This window comes from Camelina sativa, chromosome 1 (genome assembly GCF_030686135.1).
Source record: "Camelina sativa cultivar CO46 ecotype springtype chromosome 1, ASM3068613v1".
Classification (NCBI taxonomy): Eukaryota; Viridiplantae; Streptophyta; class Magnoliopsida; order Brassicales; family Brassicaceae; genus Camelina; species Camelina sativa.
The window spans coordinates 25,219,102-25,238,155 of NC_141880.1; the positions used below are offsets into that span (position 1 = coordinate 25,219,102).

The window sequence follows — 19,054 nt, forward strand, 5'->3', positions numbered from 1 at the left end:
TGCCGTTTTATTATTTCTACATATTACTTCCATATAAATCGTTTAATTTTGTAAAACCCTAATCGATGACGGCTGGTAAGATGAATGACGGCGGAGCTAAACCGGAGACGCTGCTAAGGGTTGCAGAGATCGGAGGAAGAGGAAGAAGTTTGGTGGCAGCACAGTCTCTTCGTGCTGGACAAGTTATTCTCAGAGAGTCTCCTCTCCTTCTCTACTCTGCTTTCCCATTTCTCTCCTCCTCTGTTTCTCCGTACTGCGACCATTGTTTCCGGTTGCTAGCTTCTTCGGCGCAGCAGAAATGTCAATCTTGCTCTCTCGTCTCCTTTTGTAGCCCTAATTGCTTCGCCTCTCACACTCCTTGGCTCTGTGAATCTCTTCGCCGGCTTCACCAATCATCCTCCGCTGCATTTTCCGATCAACCTTCTGATCGCCAAGTCCAAGCTCGTTTCCTCCTCTCTGCTTACAATCTCGCCGCGGCTTCTCCTTCTGACTTCCAGATTTTGCTTTCGCTCCAAGGTAATGGCAGCAGCGATGGAGATTCTAGTTCTGATTCTGCAGCTGCTGGCTTTCTCCATTCTCTTTTATCCGCCGTGTGTCCACCTCTCCCTGTCTCAGTCTCGCCGGAGCTCACGGCGGCTTTACTGTCAAAGGATAAAGTAAACGCCTTTGGTTTGATGGAACCGTTCTCTGTTTCGAACGAGAAGAGATCGGTGCGAGCTTATGGGATTTATCCAAAGACTTCGTTTTTCAATCATGATTGTCTTCCTAATGCTTGTAGATTTGATTATGTTGACTCTGCTTCTGATGGTAATACTGATATCATCATTAGGATGATTCATGATGTTCCTGAAGGTAGAGAAGTCTGTTTGAGCTACTTCCCTGTGAACATGAACTACACGAGCAGGCAAAAGAGATTGCTTGAGGATTACGGTTTTAAGTGTGACTGTGATCGGTGCAAAGTGGAGTCTAGTTGGTCGGAAGGTGAGGAAGATGAGAATGAGGTTATGGAAGGGATGGATGATGAAAATGAAGAGGAAGAGATGGAGGATTCAGAAGGTGAGAATGAAGGAGAAGTTTTTGGAAATGGTGTGGATGATGAATCCAGTTTCCCTCACGCTTACTTTTTTGTGAGATATATGTGTGAGAAGGAGAATTGTTTTGGCACTCTGGCTCCGTTTCCGCCGAAGACTCATGAGGCTTCGAAGGTTCTTGAATGTAATGTTTGTGGAAGCCTTAAGGAGGATGAAGTTGGTGGAAATCAATGAGAATGAAGCTGGTTCTGTGGTTGATGTAGACAGACCCAAACAACAAGATATTTGTCTTGGCCACGAGCCAATGTTTGTTTATGTTGGGGTTCCTCTACTTTACTTTCAGAAATCGGACTAGTCATGCTTAAAACGATTCCAATTTAGTTTTTCTTTTTCTTCTTCTCCGTGTCCTAGTCTTTTGAGTGAGTTGTAATGGGTCTGTGGAATTATATTGAAGCATCAGTTTTGTTGTGTATTTGGAGCAGCAGCTTTTGCCTCACTGAAAGAAAAATCACAACATTTTCACTTCTGAGAACATTCATTAGAACAAAAATACAAAAGCATTGGACTATCTAACAATTGGAAGCCATGTGACTGACTCTTGAAAAGCAATATGCTAGCTCTACCAATCAAACCCAAAGTTTTTATTAATTAAATTAAACCTAAGTTGTGACGACATTTGAAAGAAGTCAAGAACACATATAATAAACTTAAGAATGATAGGGAGCTTGCATCGAGAGTCACACAAGCAAAGTGGTCTACAAATAGATGTGTTGGATATCACTTCTGGATTTGAGCATGTTGGCATCATATATGAGAAGTCTCCCACAACGCATGAAATATCAAATATGTAATGTGGTTCCACAATCATTGCATGTCCTGTATAGAACCATTCCTTTGGATTCACTTTTGTTTCGCATGCGTCACACCAAAATTCACCATCCACATCCATGTCACCGAAAGACAAGAAGAGAGGCTGATCATCGTACCTGCGCCTTATTAAATTGACTGCAGAATTACCTTTAAGGCTTAAGGGGTGAAAGTTGGATACGTACGTAATAGATCGATTTTTTCTTTTTTTTTAACATTCTTACGTGACAAGGAGTTGAACGGTGTGGTGGTTTCTCTCTTAGAACATTAGGTATGTATTAAATTATGTTATATGGATTTATATTCTTCGTACTAACTTTCTAATTGACAAGGAGAAGCTAAAACTGTTTTAAGTCCTTGGCGGCTACACGTTGGCGAGGTGTTTCACCACTTTGTAAAAGATAGATGAAATAACACATGCTGCATTTTCTTTGCTAGCCATCCGACCTTCTAATGAGAAGTCCTTTGAATTCAACGACATACTCACAACATTCTTTAAAAGAAAATTATACAAAGTGTTTATTCATTAAAAAAATTCCTTAGAAATCTTTGAAGCGAACAGAGCCAAAACGTTTGAAAGAACAAACGTATACTACAACGTTGGCCTTGGAAACCTTGAGAATAGTAGAGAGCTTGCATCGAGTGTTACACACAGTGCAAACTGGTCTACAAATAGACGTGCTGGAAACATATTCTGCTTCATATGGTATTACTGAACTTGGCCTTATATATGTGAAGTCTCCTCCTCCAACACATGAAATATGCAATATGACCCCACAATCACTGCATGTATAAAACCATTTCTTCGGATCCACTTCTGTCTCACAAGCTTCACACCAATATTTGCCATCTACACTACTTTCACCATAGGAGAGGACTAGAGGGTGATCGTCGTACCTATGCCTTATTACCTTTCTCGGTAGAAGAGCACACTTGAAATCCAAACTAAAGTCACACTCATCACAACAAAACCGTCCTGTCCTCCCACATTCACTACAATACTTGGGGTACTTATCCTTAGAATAGTATAAAGGATGAGGATGGCTTTCGTGCCATAATGGTTCTGAACTTGAACCGCATCGTACATCAACAGTCAAATTATTCAGTGACTTGTACCTGAAACCGTTGAACCTTTGAAGACACAGATGACATGTAAACTCTTTGCATATAGAATTCGTGTCAAGTGTGAATGGTTCTGCTGGAAACATATTCTGCTTCATATGGTATTACTGAACTTGGCCTTATATATGTGAAGTCTCCTCCTCCAACACATGAAATATGCAATATGACCCCACAATCACTGCATGTATAAAACCATTTCTTCGGATCCACTTCTGTCTCACAAGCTTCACACCAATATTTGCCATCTACACTACTTTCACCATAGGAGAGGACTAGAGGGTGATCGTCGTACCTATGCCTTATTACCTTTCTCGGTAGAAGAGCACACTTGAAATCCAAACTAAAGTCACACTCATCACAACAAAACCGTCCTGTCCTCCCACATTCACTACAATACTTGGGGTACTTATCCTTAGAATAGTATAAAGGATGAGGATGGCTTTCGTGCCATAATGGTTCTGAACTTGAACCGCATCGTACATCAACAGTCAAATTATTCAGTGACTTGTACCTGAAACCGTTGAACCTTTGAAGACACAGATGACATGTAAACTCTTTGCATATAGAATTCGTGTCAAGTGTGAATGGTTGGTTGTGGCACATATGCTTCTTCTTCCGAGGAATGTTAGCACATTTTTCGTGGAGAACAAAGACACACTGCTTGCAAGTATAGAAAGGTTCTGTACCAATCTGAAAGACACATGCTTGGCATAGTTTGATTTCCTCTAGAATATTCCTCCCATGGTTGTCGATCATTTGTAAGTTATGGTCGTGGCTAAAATGTTTTATGGTGTTTTCATCAATCACCACAAATGGCGCAGTTTCCTCAGGCTCTTCGGGTGTCCCTTCCAGTTCGATCATGTCCCATACATCGTCTCTTGTTGCGCATCTTGAATGAACAACATAGTCAGAACATTTCGAGCAAAAATAAGCCCGTAGAACCCATCCACTGTCATACGGCAAACTCCACATTTCCAGTTTCCATGTCCACGGCGATGTGTGTAAGAGATGTGATGATCGTGGCGGTTGATGTTTATAACGCGTGGCAAATCGATACACTCTCGATGAATCATGAAGTTGCATTGTGATAAGCTCAGGAGGGTTTATGTAAGGCGTGGGAGCACACGTGCGGGAGTCAAAGCATGTGAGGAGATTCAAAATTCAAATTGAAGAAAGAAGAAAAGATATTTTAGCTTTATTAAATATCTGTAACAAACTCTAGAATAGTATAAATAAGGGTTCTCATTGTTTAAGAGGATTATGTTGAAAGTTGTATTTGAGTTCTCCTGCGTGAGATTAAGCGTGAGCTAGTGATGTGCTAGTGGTCCGCTCTTGTATAACCTTCTTCTATTCAATAAAAGTATCGGAGTTTGTTTCTTACCATTTGGTGCGGTGAGCGTGGATCTGAAGGTCGCGTGTTCGATCCACGCTCACCGCACCTGTGCTCCCAGGCCTTACATAAACCCTCCTGATCCGCCGGCACAAGATAGATCCAACTTGAAGTCACAGATTGAACGGGAATAACCATTTTGGAAGGAAACTCCACACCGGCTACAAGCGGACGACCGACCATTTAGTAGCAGCTTGAGAGGATGGTCGGGATGAGAAGGGTGGTTGATTTGTGGTAAAGACTCACCACACTCTTTATGAAACAAAGTTTTGTGACACCCCAGTTCATTGCAACGGTAGCCTTTGTGAATGTATCCAAGATACTTACACCCTACACAAGGCCTCTCGAAAAAGCGTGTAAAAGGTAACAAAGGATGTTTGTGAATTGGTACCTCTACTTTCTCCATGGTGGTTTACAAAATCCAAAAATCAAGCCCGAGCTGCTCTGTTTCACAGTGACGGTTGTTTAGATAATGTTAATTAACCCACACCACGTGAATTGGTTTTTTCCCATTGAGATCCACGTCATTTGGAGACATATGAGACATTCGAGACAACTAAACTATGACGATGGTGTACTTTACAGGTTTTCATTCACTTTTAATATTCTCAATGTGTCCGTTATCTTGTTGGTGAGCGGCCAAATCCTATTATAAGTTGTATCATAAAAGCAGAATAGGTCTAGTTTGTTTTTTTCTGCGATTAAGAGTTTTGTAACTTAAACCACTTTTTATGTTAAGGGATGACTGAGACGAGACTTACACATATAGCGGAAGAAGTAGCTTGAGGCAACTCTACTCAAACGTTTAACAGGAAATGAATCTAGAAACCTGAAACCACACTAGCTTTAATAGATTGTTGTCTTGTTCAATGTTGGTAGAATTCAAGGGAAGAAGTTTCTGATACATTTTGTTCTGAAACAGTCATAAAATAAAGGAAATAATAGAATTACAAAATGAGAAATGTCCATCTCAGCTTAAAGATGATGGGGATTTCCTTTTCATCCGAGAGCTTTTAGCGCATTTTGTAGGAGTGGGTCCTTGAGATCTTGCAATGTTGGCCATTCAAAGAATAATTGAGCTTTATGTCAACGTCTCTGGGATTCTTTTTGTTTTGTGCAATTGTCATGCTTCCTGTGATTGTTTCACCCTCGCATATGGTTAACACATCTTCCAGGTAGAGCACTGTTTGTTTCCAGTGTGTCGCCCGAGATTTTGGTCCTGCATTGCATGTTGTGATTGTACTATAAGTTCCAAACATCGACAAAGAAGTCGAATAATCAGAAAACTTGGTAGGAAAAAGTGTGAACCTGTTGAGAAACCCATCTTCTTGTGGCACACGGTGAATGCTACATCAAAGTAGGCTACAAGGGCATGGATATGGTCATTGCGTTGTGCGACGAGCTTAAATGGAGCTGTGAAGGAAGCATCTCCAGAAGCCATCTTAGAGATATCCATGGTCTTTAGTAAATAGTAAACCAAAAAAACAAGTGGAACTTGCATCAGCTACAAGTAAGTAAGGAGATATAACTAACTACTCTAGCACAATCGCACTTACCTTCAGCAGCTTGCTATCAGTCACGATTTGCTTTCCATCCACCGTGTCAACAAGTGGTTCCGTAATTGCTCTTCTCTTGATGCATGACATGTCAAACCCATACACGTCTTCCCAGACTGTACAGGAAACGATTAGAGGCAAAGCCGATTTGCAAAAAAATAAGGTTTCGAAGATAAAAGTTTGCAAAAAGTAAGACAAGATCTTTCATATTTACTCACAGTCTACTTTGTCTTCTTTATAATGAGCATCCTCAATGGCTGTAAGATACAGAGAAGCTTTATCTGGTAGAACAATTCCACCATCAACCTAACCAAACAAGAACCAAAAAGCACACAAAAATGCTCAAAAACTATGATGAAGCCATGGTCTTCATAACTTAAAACAAAGCGATAAAAATGTCACTTACAAGCCATTTATTGCGAGCATACAAGACGGTGTCGAGCATATTTTCATACAACAAAAAGTAACCCATCCACTCAGAGATAATCACATCCACTTTAGGAACGGGAAGTTCGATTTCCTCAATCTTCCCTTTCAAAACAGTTATAACTGCCAAAACAACCCAAACACTTGTTTCATCCATCAGATTGTACAATCCATTTGATTAACACTCTAAAGTCTAAACACAACATACATACCATCTGAAAGTCCATTCGACTTAACAATCTCCTTTGCAGTGTCAGCCATTTGAGAACATTCAACCTGTTTAACAAATCACTTGTCAAATCACAATGTATATCCAATCCAAATCACTCAAGAGTAAATTTTGTGATTAAAAGGGGGAGATAAAAAAAAAAAAAGACATACAGCGTAAACATGAGCTGCTCCTGCTTTAGCACAGAACAAAGACAAGATTCCAGTTCCAGCTCCAACATCAAGAACGATTTTGTCCTTGATAAGAAACTTGTTCTTGTAAATAACATCTTGATAACTCTTTGTCCTCACTACATCCTTTAACATTTCCTAACAATAACAATAACATCACCACACCAAACCAATTGTTATACACATTGCCTAGTTTCTTCAGAACAGAGGATACAAATAAAAAGAAGCAGGAGACTTACTTCATGAATACCTGAAAAAATCAATGAATTTGGAAAACAGAGTAAGCACTTTGCGGAGAAGAGAACATCAAGGAAGCAAATAAAAAAAAACATGAACTTTGAAGGATTATTACCAAAATGGGAGTAAGAGTCGAAGTAGTAATCGGCGCTGGTAACGTCATCAGTAACATCTGCATCGTTGTCACCTCCATCGGACATTGACACATCAGCATCTTCGAAGTGGAACTTCGTCTCCTGAGTTTGTTCAGAGCCGTTGTTTTTCGTACTAGTCATCTTTGCGGCAGAGAGAGAGAGAGAGAGAGAGAGAGAGAGAGAGAGAGAGAGTGTGTTTTTGGAAGTGGAAACTAACAGATTCGAAGAATACGCAAAGATTTAGGGTTTTAGGATACGAATCTATTGTACGGTTCTGTTTCAGCCGCCGGTTCAATTTCTTTAATCGACAAGACAAACCGGTCTGGTATATACCGATTCGGTTCGGTTATTCTAATATAAGCTGAAATTAATTTTAGAAATTGGAGCAAAAAGAAGAAGAAGAGAAAGTTAGGATTGTGACGCTGGTGGTGTGAGTGGCGAGCACGGCGGAAGGTACGGCAACTTGCTCACGATCACCGATTCAGTCTTCTTTTGATTTCGCTTTTAGGATTCATGTTTATATCTACAAGTCTTCTTCTTTCTTTTGGATTTTGGCTTTATAAGGGTTTAAAGTCTGTTTTTATATGTGATTTGAGTCTCAGATCTAATTTGGAATCTCTTCACTACGATAATGCTTTGTGGGTTTTGAATTGCTTAGTTTGTCTATTATTTGAACTCGGTCGATCTGTTTCTCTGGAATTGGGGACTAGGGTTTTAGTGATTTAGCTTTGATATGTGTGAATTTTATGAAAAGTCTTGTGCTTTTGGGATGACTTGGTTCTGAGAATACATTTTTTTTCAATTCCCGTAATGAATCATGAATTTGAATATGATTGCTTTCGAAACTTTGGAATTGTACATATTGATGAGCTAATCTCTCTTGCTTGAGTTTGATTTCTGACTCTAAACTGGAGTTGTGTAATTTTGAAGGACTCTGTGATTGTGAAACATGGCATCAAAATTGGTACAACTTCAGTCAAAGGCATGTCAGGCTACAAAGTTTGTGACCAGGCATGGGAGTTCCTACTACAAGCAATTGTTGGAGCAGAACAAGCAATTCATTCAAGAGCCTGCTTCTATTGAGAAGTGCAACGAATTGTCTAAGCAATTGCTCTACACTCGTCTTGCTAGGTCATTACCTTTTCTTTCTCTCTTTTTCTCTGGACATATTCCCAAGTGCCATGCTCTAGCCTCTACAGTCAGTGTTGCTGAGATCTTTTTCCTCAGACTATCTTTTATGAAACATTAATCTTCAGATAATGTTGCGGAAATGGATTTGCAGTAGTCAGCCTTTTTGCCTTGTAGACTTTGATAGAACTGAAAAAGATATGCTTGAGGATTTTGGTGTTAGATTTCCAAGGGTCATGCTCTAGATTTTGGGTTGCTGAGATTTTTTTGGAGCATTAATCTTCAGATAATGCTGAGGGAATGGATTTGCAATTTTGCATTACTCGCGAGTAGTTAGCCTTATTGCCTTACAGAATTCGTAGAACTGAAAAAAATATGCTTGAGAACTTAGGTAGTTTTTGTCCTCGAAGGAATTAAGCTGGCAAATCTCTGATGATTGGGTTACTCTTTGTGCCTGTCATGTTTTTACTGCCCCGGTTACACAGTCTATGATCGACTGTGTGTTTTCACTATCAGTTTTGTAGGAAATTTGGCTTTTGGTAAATTGCAATCTTGATTATATAGCTAAGCTAATACTCACTCTTGTTACGAATTACACAGCATTCCAGGGCGCTATGAAACATTTTGGAAAGAAGTAGACTACGCAAAGAACTTAATGAAGAACAGAGCGAATCTGAAGGTGGAAGATGTAGGAATCGGTGCATTGTTTGGCTTAGAATGCTTTGCTTGGTTTTGCGCGGGTGAAATCGTCGGCAGAGGATTCACTTTCACCGGCTACTACCCTTGAAATTGAGACAACAGCAATGTCGCTGGAATATCTTTCCCGGTGCATCATGTAACTCCCCTCCATATGATCCTCTCACTGAACTATATATACTTCCTCGAATCCAATTTATATTTTCAGTCTTTTCCTGAAACAGAAGTTTTGGAGCTAAGGAAAAAAAAAACCATTTTGGTAAAGCTCTTAATAAAAGAAATTGAGAAAAATGCATTTGAAGCATCAGAGAATTTTAACTTTTTTATATATCAAGTGGTTGTGAATAACCTTTTTTGAAAAAAAATGTAGTAAAAAAAATAAAGAATTACCAAACCAAAAAAGAAAAATTGTATAGAAAATGTTATTTTGAAGAATTTATGATAAGGTGACTGTTAATTGGTAAAATTAAAAACAAATATTTACGGATTGCAGTTAAGAAATTGTACTAAATATAAATATTTAATACATTTGTTTTGACTTTGGCTCAAGATAATAATATATTAATTTAACTCAAAATATTCAAAAAAAATAAATAAAAAATCGAAGACCAATGAGATCTTAAGGAGACCCAATTGAAACTGTGGCCATCATAATCCGAAACCTTAGCGAAGAAGACAAGGAACGATTTACCCTAAAACATCTACGAGACGACGACGGTGATGATTCGCACTTCTCTGATGCGTTTCGCGGCGGCTTTCTTCATCGTCCTCGTCGGTGTCGTCCGCAGCGAGGTTCGATTTGGTTCTCTGTGTTTTCTCTGTGAATCTTTAGTTTCCATAATTAGACATAAATGAATCACATTCTTGTGATTATTAGCTTATCACATTGAAAATTAATTTGAAACCCCTGCCAAAAAATCTGATTTTGACAATGCTTTTGCTAACTTCACTTGCCTCTGCTGATTTCTGAGAGAAAACTCAACACTTTTAATGTTTTTTTTTTTTGTGTCTGTGTTTTATTGTTTCTTGTGATAATTTCAAATAATGAATTGATTTCTTTTTTCTGTCTTGTTGTTGAATCAAATTGTTGTTACAGGAGTGTGCGAGAAGATGCATTGCACAGAATTGTGACAGTAAGATTACATTTTTCTTCTCAAGTTTCCCTTTGTTTTTTTTTAGCTTACTCATCATCATATGTATGTTTTATATCTTTTTTTTTTCAGCTCTCTCTATTCGATATGGGAAGTATTGTGGGATTGGACATTCTGGTTGTCCTGGTGAGGGGCCTTGTGATGATCTTGATGCTTGTTGTATGGTCCATGACAGTTGTGTTGAGTCAAAAGGTACTAATATCAATTAAGAACTTCGATTCCTTTACCGCTCTGTTTTACTTACATGCATCTGAACGAAAAGAAATAGTCACTGTTCTTAGGGTCATGTGCCGGGAATTGAGATGTAGTTTTGATATTATCATCTGGTAAAGTTCACGTTGGCCAAAATTGGGTTTAGTTTTGTAACCCTTGGAGAAGAATGATATGCCCAATAGGCCTCTGTTAAAAGAGTGAGGTAAACTGAAATTAACATCTGTAACTACAGATTCAGTATGAATGTAACTTGTCTTGATTAGAACTTGTACCTGAGAACCATCAGGCTCTGATGATCTTTAAGTGACTCTACTGCTTTAGGGATCTTCTTTTGTTTGCCTTGTTGCTTTGATTCATTGTTCTTGAGCTATACTTTTTAACGGATTCAAAATGCTAAAATTTTGGTCTTGAATTGTCACGGTTGTTCTGAAACCTTTATTTATTTGTTTAATATGACGTAGATATTTGCAAAATAAGTGGTCATAGCTTTAGAGATTTGAAACATATTACCATGTGTCATTCTTCTTAGGCTATAAGTCTTGATGGAGTCAAATGCTAAATATTTGGTCTTAAATTGTCATGTTTACGCTGAAACCTTTTCGACTTTTCGTATTTGTTTCCCATTTTTCAGGTATGACCAACATAAGCTGCCATAAGAAGTTCCAGCGATGCGTAAGCAGGCTAAGCAAAGCGATAAAACAGTCCAAAAACAAAAAGGTTGGGTTTTCCACTCAATGCCCTTATTCAGTAGTAATACCTACAGTGAATCAAGGAATGGATATTGGGATCTTATTCAGTCAGTTAGGTAATGATATGAAAGTAGAGCTTTGAGTTTTGCTGTTCTCATATACTCTGGTCTTGGAGGCATCACATTGGTGTTGGAACTTGGAACTAAAAGCTTACCTCATAATTTTTTTATACTGATTGATGATAACCTTAATTATTGGAATTGCAAGTCGCTGATAGGTTTTAGCGTAAGTCAAACACCATTGAATGATTTAACATGTAAATCTTGGACGCATGTATGAAGCAATGGCACTCCGTGAATCTTATGCTATATACTAAGCAAGTTTTGATCGGAAACTCCTCTTTACTCTTTTGTTAGAATTATGACTATCAAGCTATTACTACAATCAACAAAAGAAACTTTAGTTACAATTCTACTTCTCTATCAAGCGATAAAGAAGCTAAGTAGAACTGTAGAAGCCTCCTCATTAAGATTTTGTGTCACCGAAGACGTTGTTCCAACCTTTTGCACGTTCTTCTACTTCTTTATCAAACTCCACAATCACGAGATCCTCGAATTCAGATAGTTTCGCGGACACATAGCCGCTATTTCATCATCATAAAACATAGTCGCGAAATCTGCCAATTCATGGAGCTTCTATCACAGCTTTTCATGTCATATGTCGTCATTATTGTAATCGGACCTAAACTCGAGTTATAATAGCTAGCGTGGGTAAGAAGTAAATTAGATAGATAAAGAGAACGGGAATGAGAAAGAAAGAGCTGTAGTCAAACTTAGGCAAAGATTTTTATTATTTTCCTCTGTTCATTAGCTTAGCACAAAAGTTTTGTTTTTGGGTAAGAAGCTTAGTACAAAAGTTTAGCTATTGTAATTACTAATTATATATTATTGAGTGCTCCTTCTTCATTTCACACTCTTAATAGATACAGTATATACTTTGATTGATTATCTTAAAAATCAAAACATAGATAAATGAATCCAAACATAAAATTTATATATATATATATAAAGTTAACTTTTCTCTCTTCTCATTCCTCCACATCAGTATCCACCTAAGTAATGCTATATATATATTTTTTTCATTTAAAAATACTATTTTAAATAATTAAATAAAACATAAGTTTTTCTTAATTTGTGTGAAACATGTATAATTCAAGTTTTTCTTAATTTGTGTGAAACATGTCAAAATGACACTCTTTGTTAAACAGAAAAAGTACTATTTAATAAATATAATTAATTAGATTAACAAACAAAAAATTAATTAAAGGCACTCTTGATGGCATGTAAAAGTTGGTGCAGGATATCCTAAATGGGTAAACCTAAACCCTGGCTTCCCCTAGAAGAAATGGGTCTTCCATTCTTCTGTGTATGTTGACCAATTTTTTGATTGGGATCAACAACTTCTAAGTTTCATAAATAACTGCTTTTCCCAGATCCTTCATCAGGGAAGTGACCGAAACCCATCTGAGTCGTTGTGTGTCGTCCTAAATGCTCCAAATTCAGAATTTCGCCGCCCTACTATGCGTACGTTGCGTGATCCGTCAACGTTGTAATATATCTGATCGCCAATATCCTACTATTGTCATTATAATTTGATGACTCCACCAAACAAACTATTTTTTTTAGAGAGATCATAGACTGTTTATATAACACATTGTTTTGTGTCTTCCCTACTCGTGTTTCTCCTTTACCCAACTAAGAAAAAAAAACTCATAATCTAAAAAAGGTTATTGTTGTACATAAAAACATAAATATAAAATTACTTTCTTTTTTTTATCATTTTAAAAAAAAAAATCTTAATTTTTTCTTATGTTTTGCTTAAGTTTTGCTCATATTTTTTATTTTTTTTATCTTTTACAATATATTTTATTTCAAATTAGATAATCATATCACACTTAGCAAAACATCTTTTGGTCCTACACAAATAAGAAATAACCCACAAGAAAATAATATTTTAATATTATGTTTAGCATTTTGGTAGCTCACATATTATTGGTCTTAAAATTATCAAAGATAATTTACATAGTTATAAGATATCATAGAATTCTTCTAGTAAGAAAACATCATACCTATGGCTTCTAAAACATTGTTGTCACATAACTAAATTGTCAATATTATTACAAGAAAAATTAAGTTGACTAGGAGTCTAGATCAATAAAACATAGATAAAGTTCAAACTTATAGCCTAAAACATAGATAAATGAATCCAAACATATAAATATTACATATAATACAGTATTTCTAATCTATATGAAACTTCTATCAATATCATTAAAGTTCTGTAATAATTATATTTTTGTTTTTAATCTATTTTATTTTATGAACTTTGGTTATATATAAGTGGTTGGATATTGATAAGATAAAGAAACCAAATTAATTAAAACAATATTCAGAATCATCCAAATAGTATTAGGGGTTGGACTTGGATAATGAATAATTCCAAGAAACGATATAACAAAAGATATAGATCATATAAATAAACTAAATAAAAATATATACATGGTTATATTTATTTAATTTAACATCAAAATAGATTCTTAATACATCAATGACCTTTGACCAAAAAGAAAACATGTTAATATCCAAAGGAAACATAAAAATTCAAACGGGAAGTTTGAAAGTAAATAATCTTATGCACTTTCCAATAAATCAAATATATATGTAGTTCCTACCAAAAAATAAATCATATATATATAGAAAGAATATTAAAGTCAGCCCCCACGGTATGTATCTATTTCGTGGAACGTGCACCGCTACACAGAGGATCCTTCCTTAACATATATAGTAATGGTTTCGCGCAGACTCCAACCTAATTAATTTCAATATTTTAATTTCTTTCATCTTCTTCTTCTTCTTCTCCTCTATATATCAAATCTTTTTACGTTTCTTCTTCTTTGGTATAGAGGTCCCCGCGAATAATTCCAATCTTTTCAGATCATAGATTAGATTTGCGTCTCACCTAATTTCACAAGCCAATAAACCCTAATTTAGTGATCTACCTGATTCGATCAAAGTTCCGATTTCTTTTTTTTTTTTCCTTGTGCTAAAATATAGTTTTCCATGAAGAAGGTGCTTAATAGAGGTTTTAAGCCTGCTAAATGGTAAAATTCTATTCTGGGTTTCTCTTCTTTTCCTTTCTATCTTCTTGCTGTTTCAGATTATGTTTCAACAACATCTTTAGATTCTATCTATGACCGAACCTTTTTGGTTTCAGATCACCGGTTGTGTTTTGGTTTTGATTTATGTATTTGGTTGGTGTTGATTTATTGTTTTGATGCAATGCAGCAAGACAGCTATGCAGATGGCGAATTCACGGCTCAAGATACTCAAGAACAAAAAGGAGATTCAGATTAAACAGCTTAGGAGAGAATTAGCTCAATTGCTCGAGTCTGGACATACCCCTACTGCTCGAATTCGGGTAACCAAATCTTAAAAATTGCAAATTTTGGGAATGTGGCAACTTTTTTTGAAGTATTATTATAGAATCTTCTGAGTTTCACTTGTTTGTTTGTTTGATGGAAATTGGGAATGTGGTTTATGTTTTTAATTCTATCAGGTGGAACATGTGGTTAGGGAAGAGAAGACAATGGCTGCTTATGAGCTCATTGGCATATATTGTGAACTTCTTGTTGTTCGTTTGGGTGTTATCGAGTCTCAAAAGTAAGAAAGATTTGAACTTTATAACTTTGACTCACTCTTCATTGCTGTTGTGTTTGTTTTTTCCTAATGTATTGATCGTTTGTGATATTATCCTTCAGGAACTGCCCCATTGATTTGAAAGAAGCTGTCTCGAGTGTCTTATTTGCTTCCCAGAGGTTATCATCAGATGTCCCTGAGCTCTCAGAAATCGTTAAGCAATTCACTACCAAGTACGGGAAGGATTTTGCTACGTCTGCTATTGAGTTGCGTCCAGATTCTGGTGTGAGTCGCCTGGTAAGTTTCTGCGTCTTCTATAATCTTTGATGGTGGTTTTGTATCTATGAACCTTTCTTGATTGTGATTGTTATCTTTCTAGCTGGTGGAAAAATTGTCTGCCAAAGCCCCCGATGGTCCAACTAAGGTCAAAATTCTGATGGCAATCGCTGAGGAGCATAATGTCGTCTGGGAGGCACAATCTTTTGTTGAACCAGATCCAAAAGATGCGCTGTTGGTAAGTGTAATCACATTTCAGTGGAAAGGCATCAGTTGTTTGTTATTTCTACTTGCTAGTGTTAAACCTGTACGTTGCTTCTGTTTTAGAATGGAGCAAGCTCGTTTCAGCCAGCGAGTACTATGAACATGGACTCATCTATAAAATCAAACAAGGAACAGCCTCCAAACGTTCAAGCTCCAACCACTGTCAATGCTCAACATGGATCAAGTGAAAGAAGACATCATTCCCCAGAGAACTCGTATGCAAATGGTGGAAGATCTTCAAGCCGTGCCAATATTGTTACTTCTGGGAAGGCTGATGACTACTATCATCCAGATCCAAGACCTTCTCGTAAGCGTTGTTTTTTTTTTCTGCTGTTTCTGTATTTGTTTTTTGATTGAATCATTTAACGGAGTTGTTTTGTTTTGTTTGACAGGTTCTAGGACTGATGAAGGAGAGTGTAGAAATCCAAATCATGGCTATGAAAATTCATCTTCAAGAAGAAATCATAGGTGGGAAACAGAATTTGTTGATTCTACAGATGCTGCACGTGCCGCTGCTGAAGCTGCTGAGAGAGCAAGTTTCGCTGCAAGAGCAGCTGCTAAACTTTCGAGCAAAGAAAGGATGACGAGGCAGGATACATCGGAGTCGCATATATCCTCTGCATCTGTAAATCTTAGAAACGAGCCGTCACATCGACGTAACAGATCTAATGTACAATGTGAAAGCTTTCCTGAAGAACAACACTCGCCAAGACCGAATAATAGGATGCAGTATGAAGATATGGGCAGAACTCGGCAAGATAGCTATGGTAGGGCAAAGGAATCTGATGTTCATCTTGTACATCAGCCATCAGATAGACATCCCCTGGAGATTTCGAGAAATAACGGTTCCTTCGGTGAAAAAAGTAGAGAGAAGCAGCCAAGCAAGGATGAGACGGATTTAAATTTTGGTCACCCTGAAGATGTTTACCTCATGAAGCAGTCAAGTCGGACTTCATCGCATTCACACTCGAGCAATTATTCTGATGAGGATGTCAATGGCTCAGATAATATAAAGTCACCGAGCATTGTGGAGGAAAACATTTTTGCCACTTATGATGATCACCAATCTCAAAGCAGCTTTAAAGATACAGACACCCATTATCATGGACATGATGATGCTACAGCTGCTGATACTTATGATGACTATAGTTCATTTTTTGATAAACCTAAATTCGACGCTGGTGATAATCAATATCAAGATGAAATTGATCATGGTGTGGGATTCTCATTGCTTGGCAGCAAAACATCTGCGTCAGCGGCTTCCTGGAGCTTCAAAGGAGACCATAGTAAGTCTCATGAAGAACACAGCCGCTCGCGGTCACAAGTTTACCAAGAGAACACAAGTTCCCCATTATTTGATGATGTCTCTACAAGTCCTCCGGCTGCTTACCATGAGCCTGATCCACATACCAGGTTTGACGATTATGGTCCAGATTCAGAAAGCGACAGTGATCAGCCAAAACATAGAGGCAAAGTTTCTGGAAATGTGCATGAGAAGGGGAATCTGACATCTGATCGATCTCATGAATTTAAAGTCTCTGATTCTGCTGGACACGAATTTTTCCCTTTAGACACAGAAGAACACAAAGATAATTCGAGGACACGAGAAGAATCAGATTCAGAGTCAGAGCCTCAGCTTGGTTTGAGGCTTGGAGCTTTGGCCGGTGGATTTAGGAACAAAAAGACACTCCCACCTTACAGAATGAGTCCGGCATTGTCCAAGTCTGACAAGGAGTATATCCAAACAGATGATTCTGGCCAGTCTAGCAGAAAAGATCTTTACAGTAAGAAAGCAAGTAACACCGAGATGAGACCAAGTTTTTTGCCTCCTCATCCATCTTCTAGTGATGAAGACGACTCAGACATGCAACTTCCAGGAAGAACAGAAACAAAATCTGATTCCTTATTTAGTCATTCCCGTGTCAACCAGGATGACTTAGAGGAAGAAAAACTCCCAACTCGTTCTTCTTCAAGAAGTCAAGAGAGGACACATAAGCCATCAACGGGAGTGAGAGATTACAAGAGAATGAACTTGAAGATGCCAGTTTCAGCATCGTCTGAAGATGAGGAAGACATGGAAAGAGAGGCTGCACGCATCAATGTCATGCCAAATAAACCAACCGGGTTCTCTCCAAGGACAAAGGGCCAAGCAAAAGCTCATGAGAAACATTCATTCCCTGTGACAACGAAGAAAACTGACAAAGAGCCTCATGATCAGCCATCTCCAAGGCACCAGACTGTAACTTCAAGCCCTGTTCCACAAACTGTAAAATCACCGGATCCAGAAACCCCATCAAGGGAGAGAGCTAGTCACGTTCATCCCAACCTCCCAGAATATGACGATATCTTTGCAAGGCTCGGGGCCCTTCGTGCTTCTAATCGACGCTAAATCTACCCATCTTGTCCATCCGTTCATATATATCTTCTTTGCCACAGAGATCAGTCCCCACTCATTCTTTACTCATGACTGAATTTGATATCCTTACACATTGACATTATACAGATTGAAGCAGTGGTATGATTCTGCTAAGTCTTGATTGGTTTTCTTTGTCTGTTTTATTTTTTCGTGTGTATAGACAGAACAATAGAAATAAAATTTTGTTCACTAAAATACCATTGTGCTAAAATTGCAGTGCAAGAAACAAACAAACAATGTGAACAAAGCCAGGCAAATGTCATGTCCTCACAGGATTTCGACATGTCAAAGTCCCTTGATTAGAGGTTTCTTTCTGTTTTCGATATCGGCGATTCAATGAAAGAAACCAAGAACCTGACCACCCACATTCCGTTTAATAGCCTCTTCATGGTCCAAAATGCCATCAGGAGTTGTAATCACAACATAACCCCACTGCAAATAACAAATTAGAGAAGGTTTAAGTTACTGCTACTATTAGTTAGCATATTCGAAAGTAAGGCAAAACCAGACCTGGCGTGTTGGAAGTGTGCGTTCTGTGTATTGCCCGATCTCGTTTGCCTTGACGTCCTGCCTGTAAGTGAGAGCTTTGCAATCATTAACCCTTCCTTGTAGATCAACAGTTATTCTTCCAACTCTGTGTGGATCATGAACTTGAAAGTTCTTGATGTACCCTATACATCCACATGCATTATGTAAAGTTACAGACAATTACCCGATTCTGTAAACGCAGTTTGAGCATACCAATGCTAAAACTATCAACTTTTAAGAGAACTACTTGACTAAAATACTCAAAACACAAGCAACGCAAGCGCAGATCGAAACAAGCGTAAGTTCAACTAGAAAACTGGGGAAATGGAGCAGATATGCCTTTCTTCAACCATAGACCAAGATGTGAAATATCCATAAGTGTCGAAAAAAACAAAGCTTTATCCTTGGGCAATGTAATCAACCAAGAATAAAGCTCTATCTTTGAACAATGTTACCAGTTGGAAATCACATAATTACAATGCTTGAGCTATACGTGTTAGGGTCAGCTGAAGGACTATAAATTAATCATACAGAAACAAAAACACAGAACAAAACAGATACTTTACCACAAGGTCTAACAACCAAGTGTCGATGGAAACTGATAAATCTAAGCAAGTATATGGAAGAATAGGGAGATGAAATTGAAACCCAATTGGACCAGAAGAAAGCAGAAGTTAAAAAACAAAATCTAACCTTTCTCCTTCATGATTTTGAGAAATGAAGACATAACAGTAGAGACAGGCCTCAGCTCCACCGAAGCTTTCCCTCGCTTCTCCGCATTTACAATCGTTCTCAACGCATCGTTCAGTATTCTCCTCCCCATTGTTACAAAATTC

The 19,054-nt window shown here is 37.8% G+C and overlaps 6 protein-coding genes and 1 pseudogene across 9 annotated transcripts; 4 read left to right on the forward strand and 3 right to left on the reverse strand.

Annotated features, from left to right (window-relative positions):
- Positions 1-46: 46 nt before the first annotated feature.
- LOC104702607 (histone-lysine N-methyltransferase ASHR2) lies at positions 47-1,503 on the forward strand. The gene has a single exon (XM_010418498.3). It carries the CDS (start codon positions 66-68, stop codon positions 1,263-1,265), a length of 1,200 nt encoding a protein of 399 aa, XP_010416800.3. The 5' UTR covers positions 47-65; the 3' UTR covers positions 1,266-1,503.
- Positions 1,504-2,437: 934 nt separating this feature from the next.
- Positions 2,438-4,816, reverse strand: LOC104711142 (uncharacterized; annotated as a pseudogene).
- A 416-nt stretch (positions 4,817-5,232) lies between these two features.
- LOC104702600 (putative protein arginine N-methyltransferase 1.2) lies at positions 5,233-7,398 on the reverse strand. Of its 3 annotated transcripts, XM_010418486.3 has the most exons (9): positions 7,144-7,321; positions 7,031-7,041; positions 6,774-6,929; positions 6,605-6,668; positions 6,373-6,515; positions 6,185-6,272; positions 5,967-6,082; positions 5,719-5,869; positions 5,233-5,629 (listed from the first exon to the last, which is right to left on the reverse strand). In XM_010418486.3, the coding sequence occupies exons 1-9, from the start codon at positions 7,301-7,303 to the stop codon at positions 5,424-5,426; spliced, it is 1,095 nt and encodes a 364-aa protein (XP_010416788.1). In that variant the 5' UTR covers positions 7,304-7,321; the 3' UTR covers positions 5,233-5,423. The 3 variants fall into 3 exon arrangements, with proteins under 3 accessions (XP_010416788.1, XP_087318194.1, XP_087318190.1); XM_087462068.1 differs by lacking the exon at positions 7,031-7,041 and having other exon boundaries at positions 7,128-7,398; XM_087462064.1 differs by having other exon boundaries at positions 7,031-7,321.
- Positions 7,399-7,498: 100 nt separating this feature from the next.
- LOC104702589 (uncharacterized) lies at positions 7,499-9,277 on the forward strand. The gene is made up of 3 exons (XM_010418474.2): positions 7,499-7,615; positions 8,093-8,293; positions 8,891-9,277. Exons 2-3 carry the CDS (start codon positions 8,112-8,114, stop codon positions 9,075-9,077), a joined length of 369 nt encoding a protein of 122 aa, XP_010416776.1. The 5' UTR covers positions 7,499-7,615; positions 8,093-8,111; the 3' UTR covers positions 9,078-9,277.
- A 287-nt stretch (positions 9,278-9,564) lies between these two features.
- On the forward strand, positions 9,565-11,433 carry LOC104702580 (phospholipase A2-beta). The gene is made up of 4 exons (XM_010418463.3): positions 9,565-9,778; positions 10,083-10,119; positions 10,210-10,329; positions 10,982-11,433. Exons 1-4 carry the CDS (start codon positions 9,707-9,709, stop codon positions 11,179-11,181), a joined length of 429 nt encoding a protein of 142 aa, XP_010416765.1. The 5' UTR covers positions 9,565-9,706; the 3' UTR covers positions 11,182-11,433.
- Positions 11,434-13,818: 2,385 nt separating this feature from the next.
- On the forward strand, positions 13,819-18,461 carry LOC104702567 (uncharacterized). Of its 2 annotated transcripts, XR_015564007.1 has the most exons (8): positions 13,837-14,199; positions 14,384-14,516; positions 14,655-14,758; positions 14,857-15,031; positions 15,114-15,248; positions 15,338-15,581; positions 15,667-17,789; positions 17,908-18,461. XR_015564007.1 is itself a non-coding variant. In XM_087462078.1 (7 exons), the coding sequence occupies exons 1-7, from the start codon at positions 14,159-14,161 to the stop codon at positions 17,661-17,663; spliced, it is 2,829 nt and encodes a 942-aa protein (XP_087318204.1). In that variant the 5' UTR covers positions 13,819-14,158; the 3' UTR covers positions 17,664-17,885. The 2 variants fall into 2 exon arrangements, 1 of the variants encoding a protein (XP_087318204.1); XM_087462078.1 differs by lacking the exon at positions 17,908-18,461 and having other exon boundaries at positions 13,819-14,199; positions 15,667-17,885.
- LOC104702574 (small ribosomal subunit protein uS8mz-like) lies at positions 17,860-19,046 on the reverse strand. Its single transcript, XM_010418456.2, has 3 exons — positions 18,912-19,046; positions 18,201-18,361; positions 17,860-18,122 (listed from the first exon to the last, which is right to left on the reverse strand). Exons 1-3 carry the CDS (start codon positions 19,039-19,041, stop codon positions 18,024-18,026), a joined length of 390 nt encoding a protein of 129 aa, XP_010416758.1. The 5' UTR covers positions 19,042-19,046; the 3' UTR covers positions 17,860-18,023.
- Between the last annotated feature and the right edge of the window lie 8 nt (positions 19,047-19,054).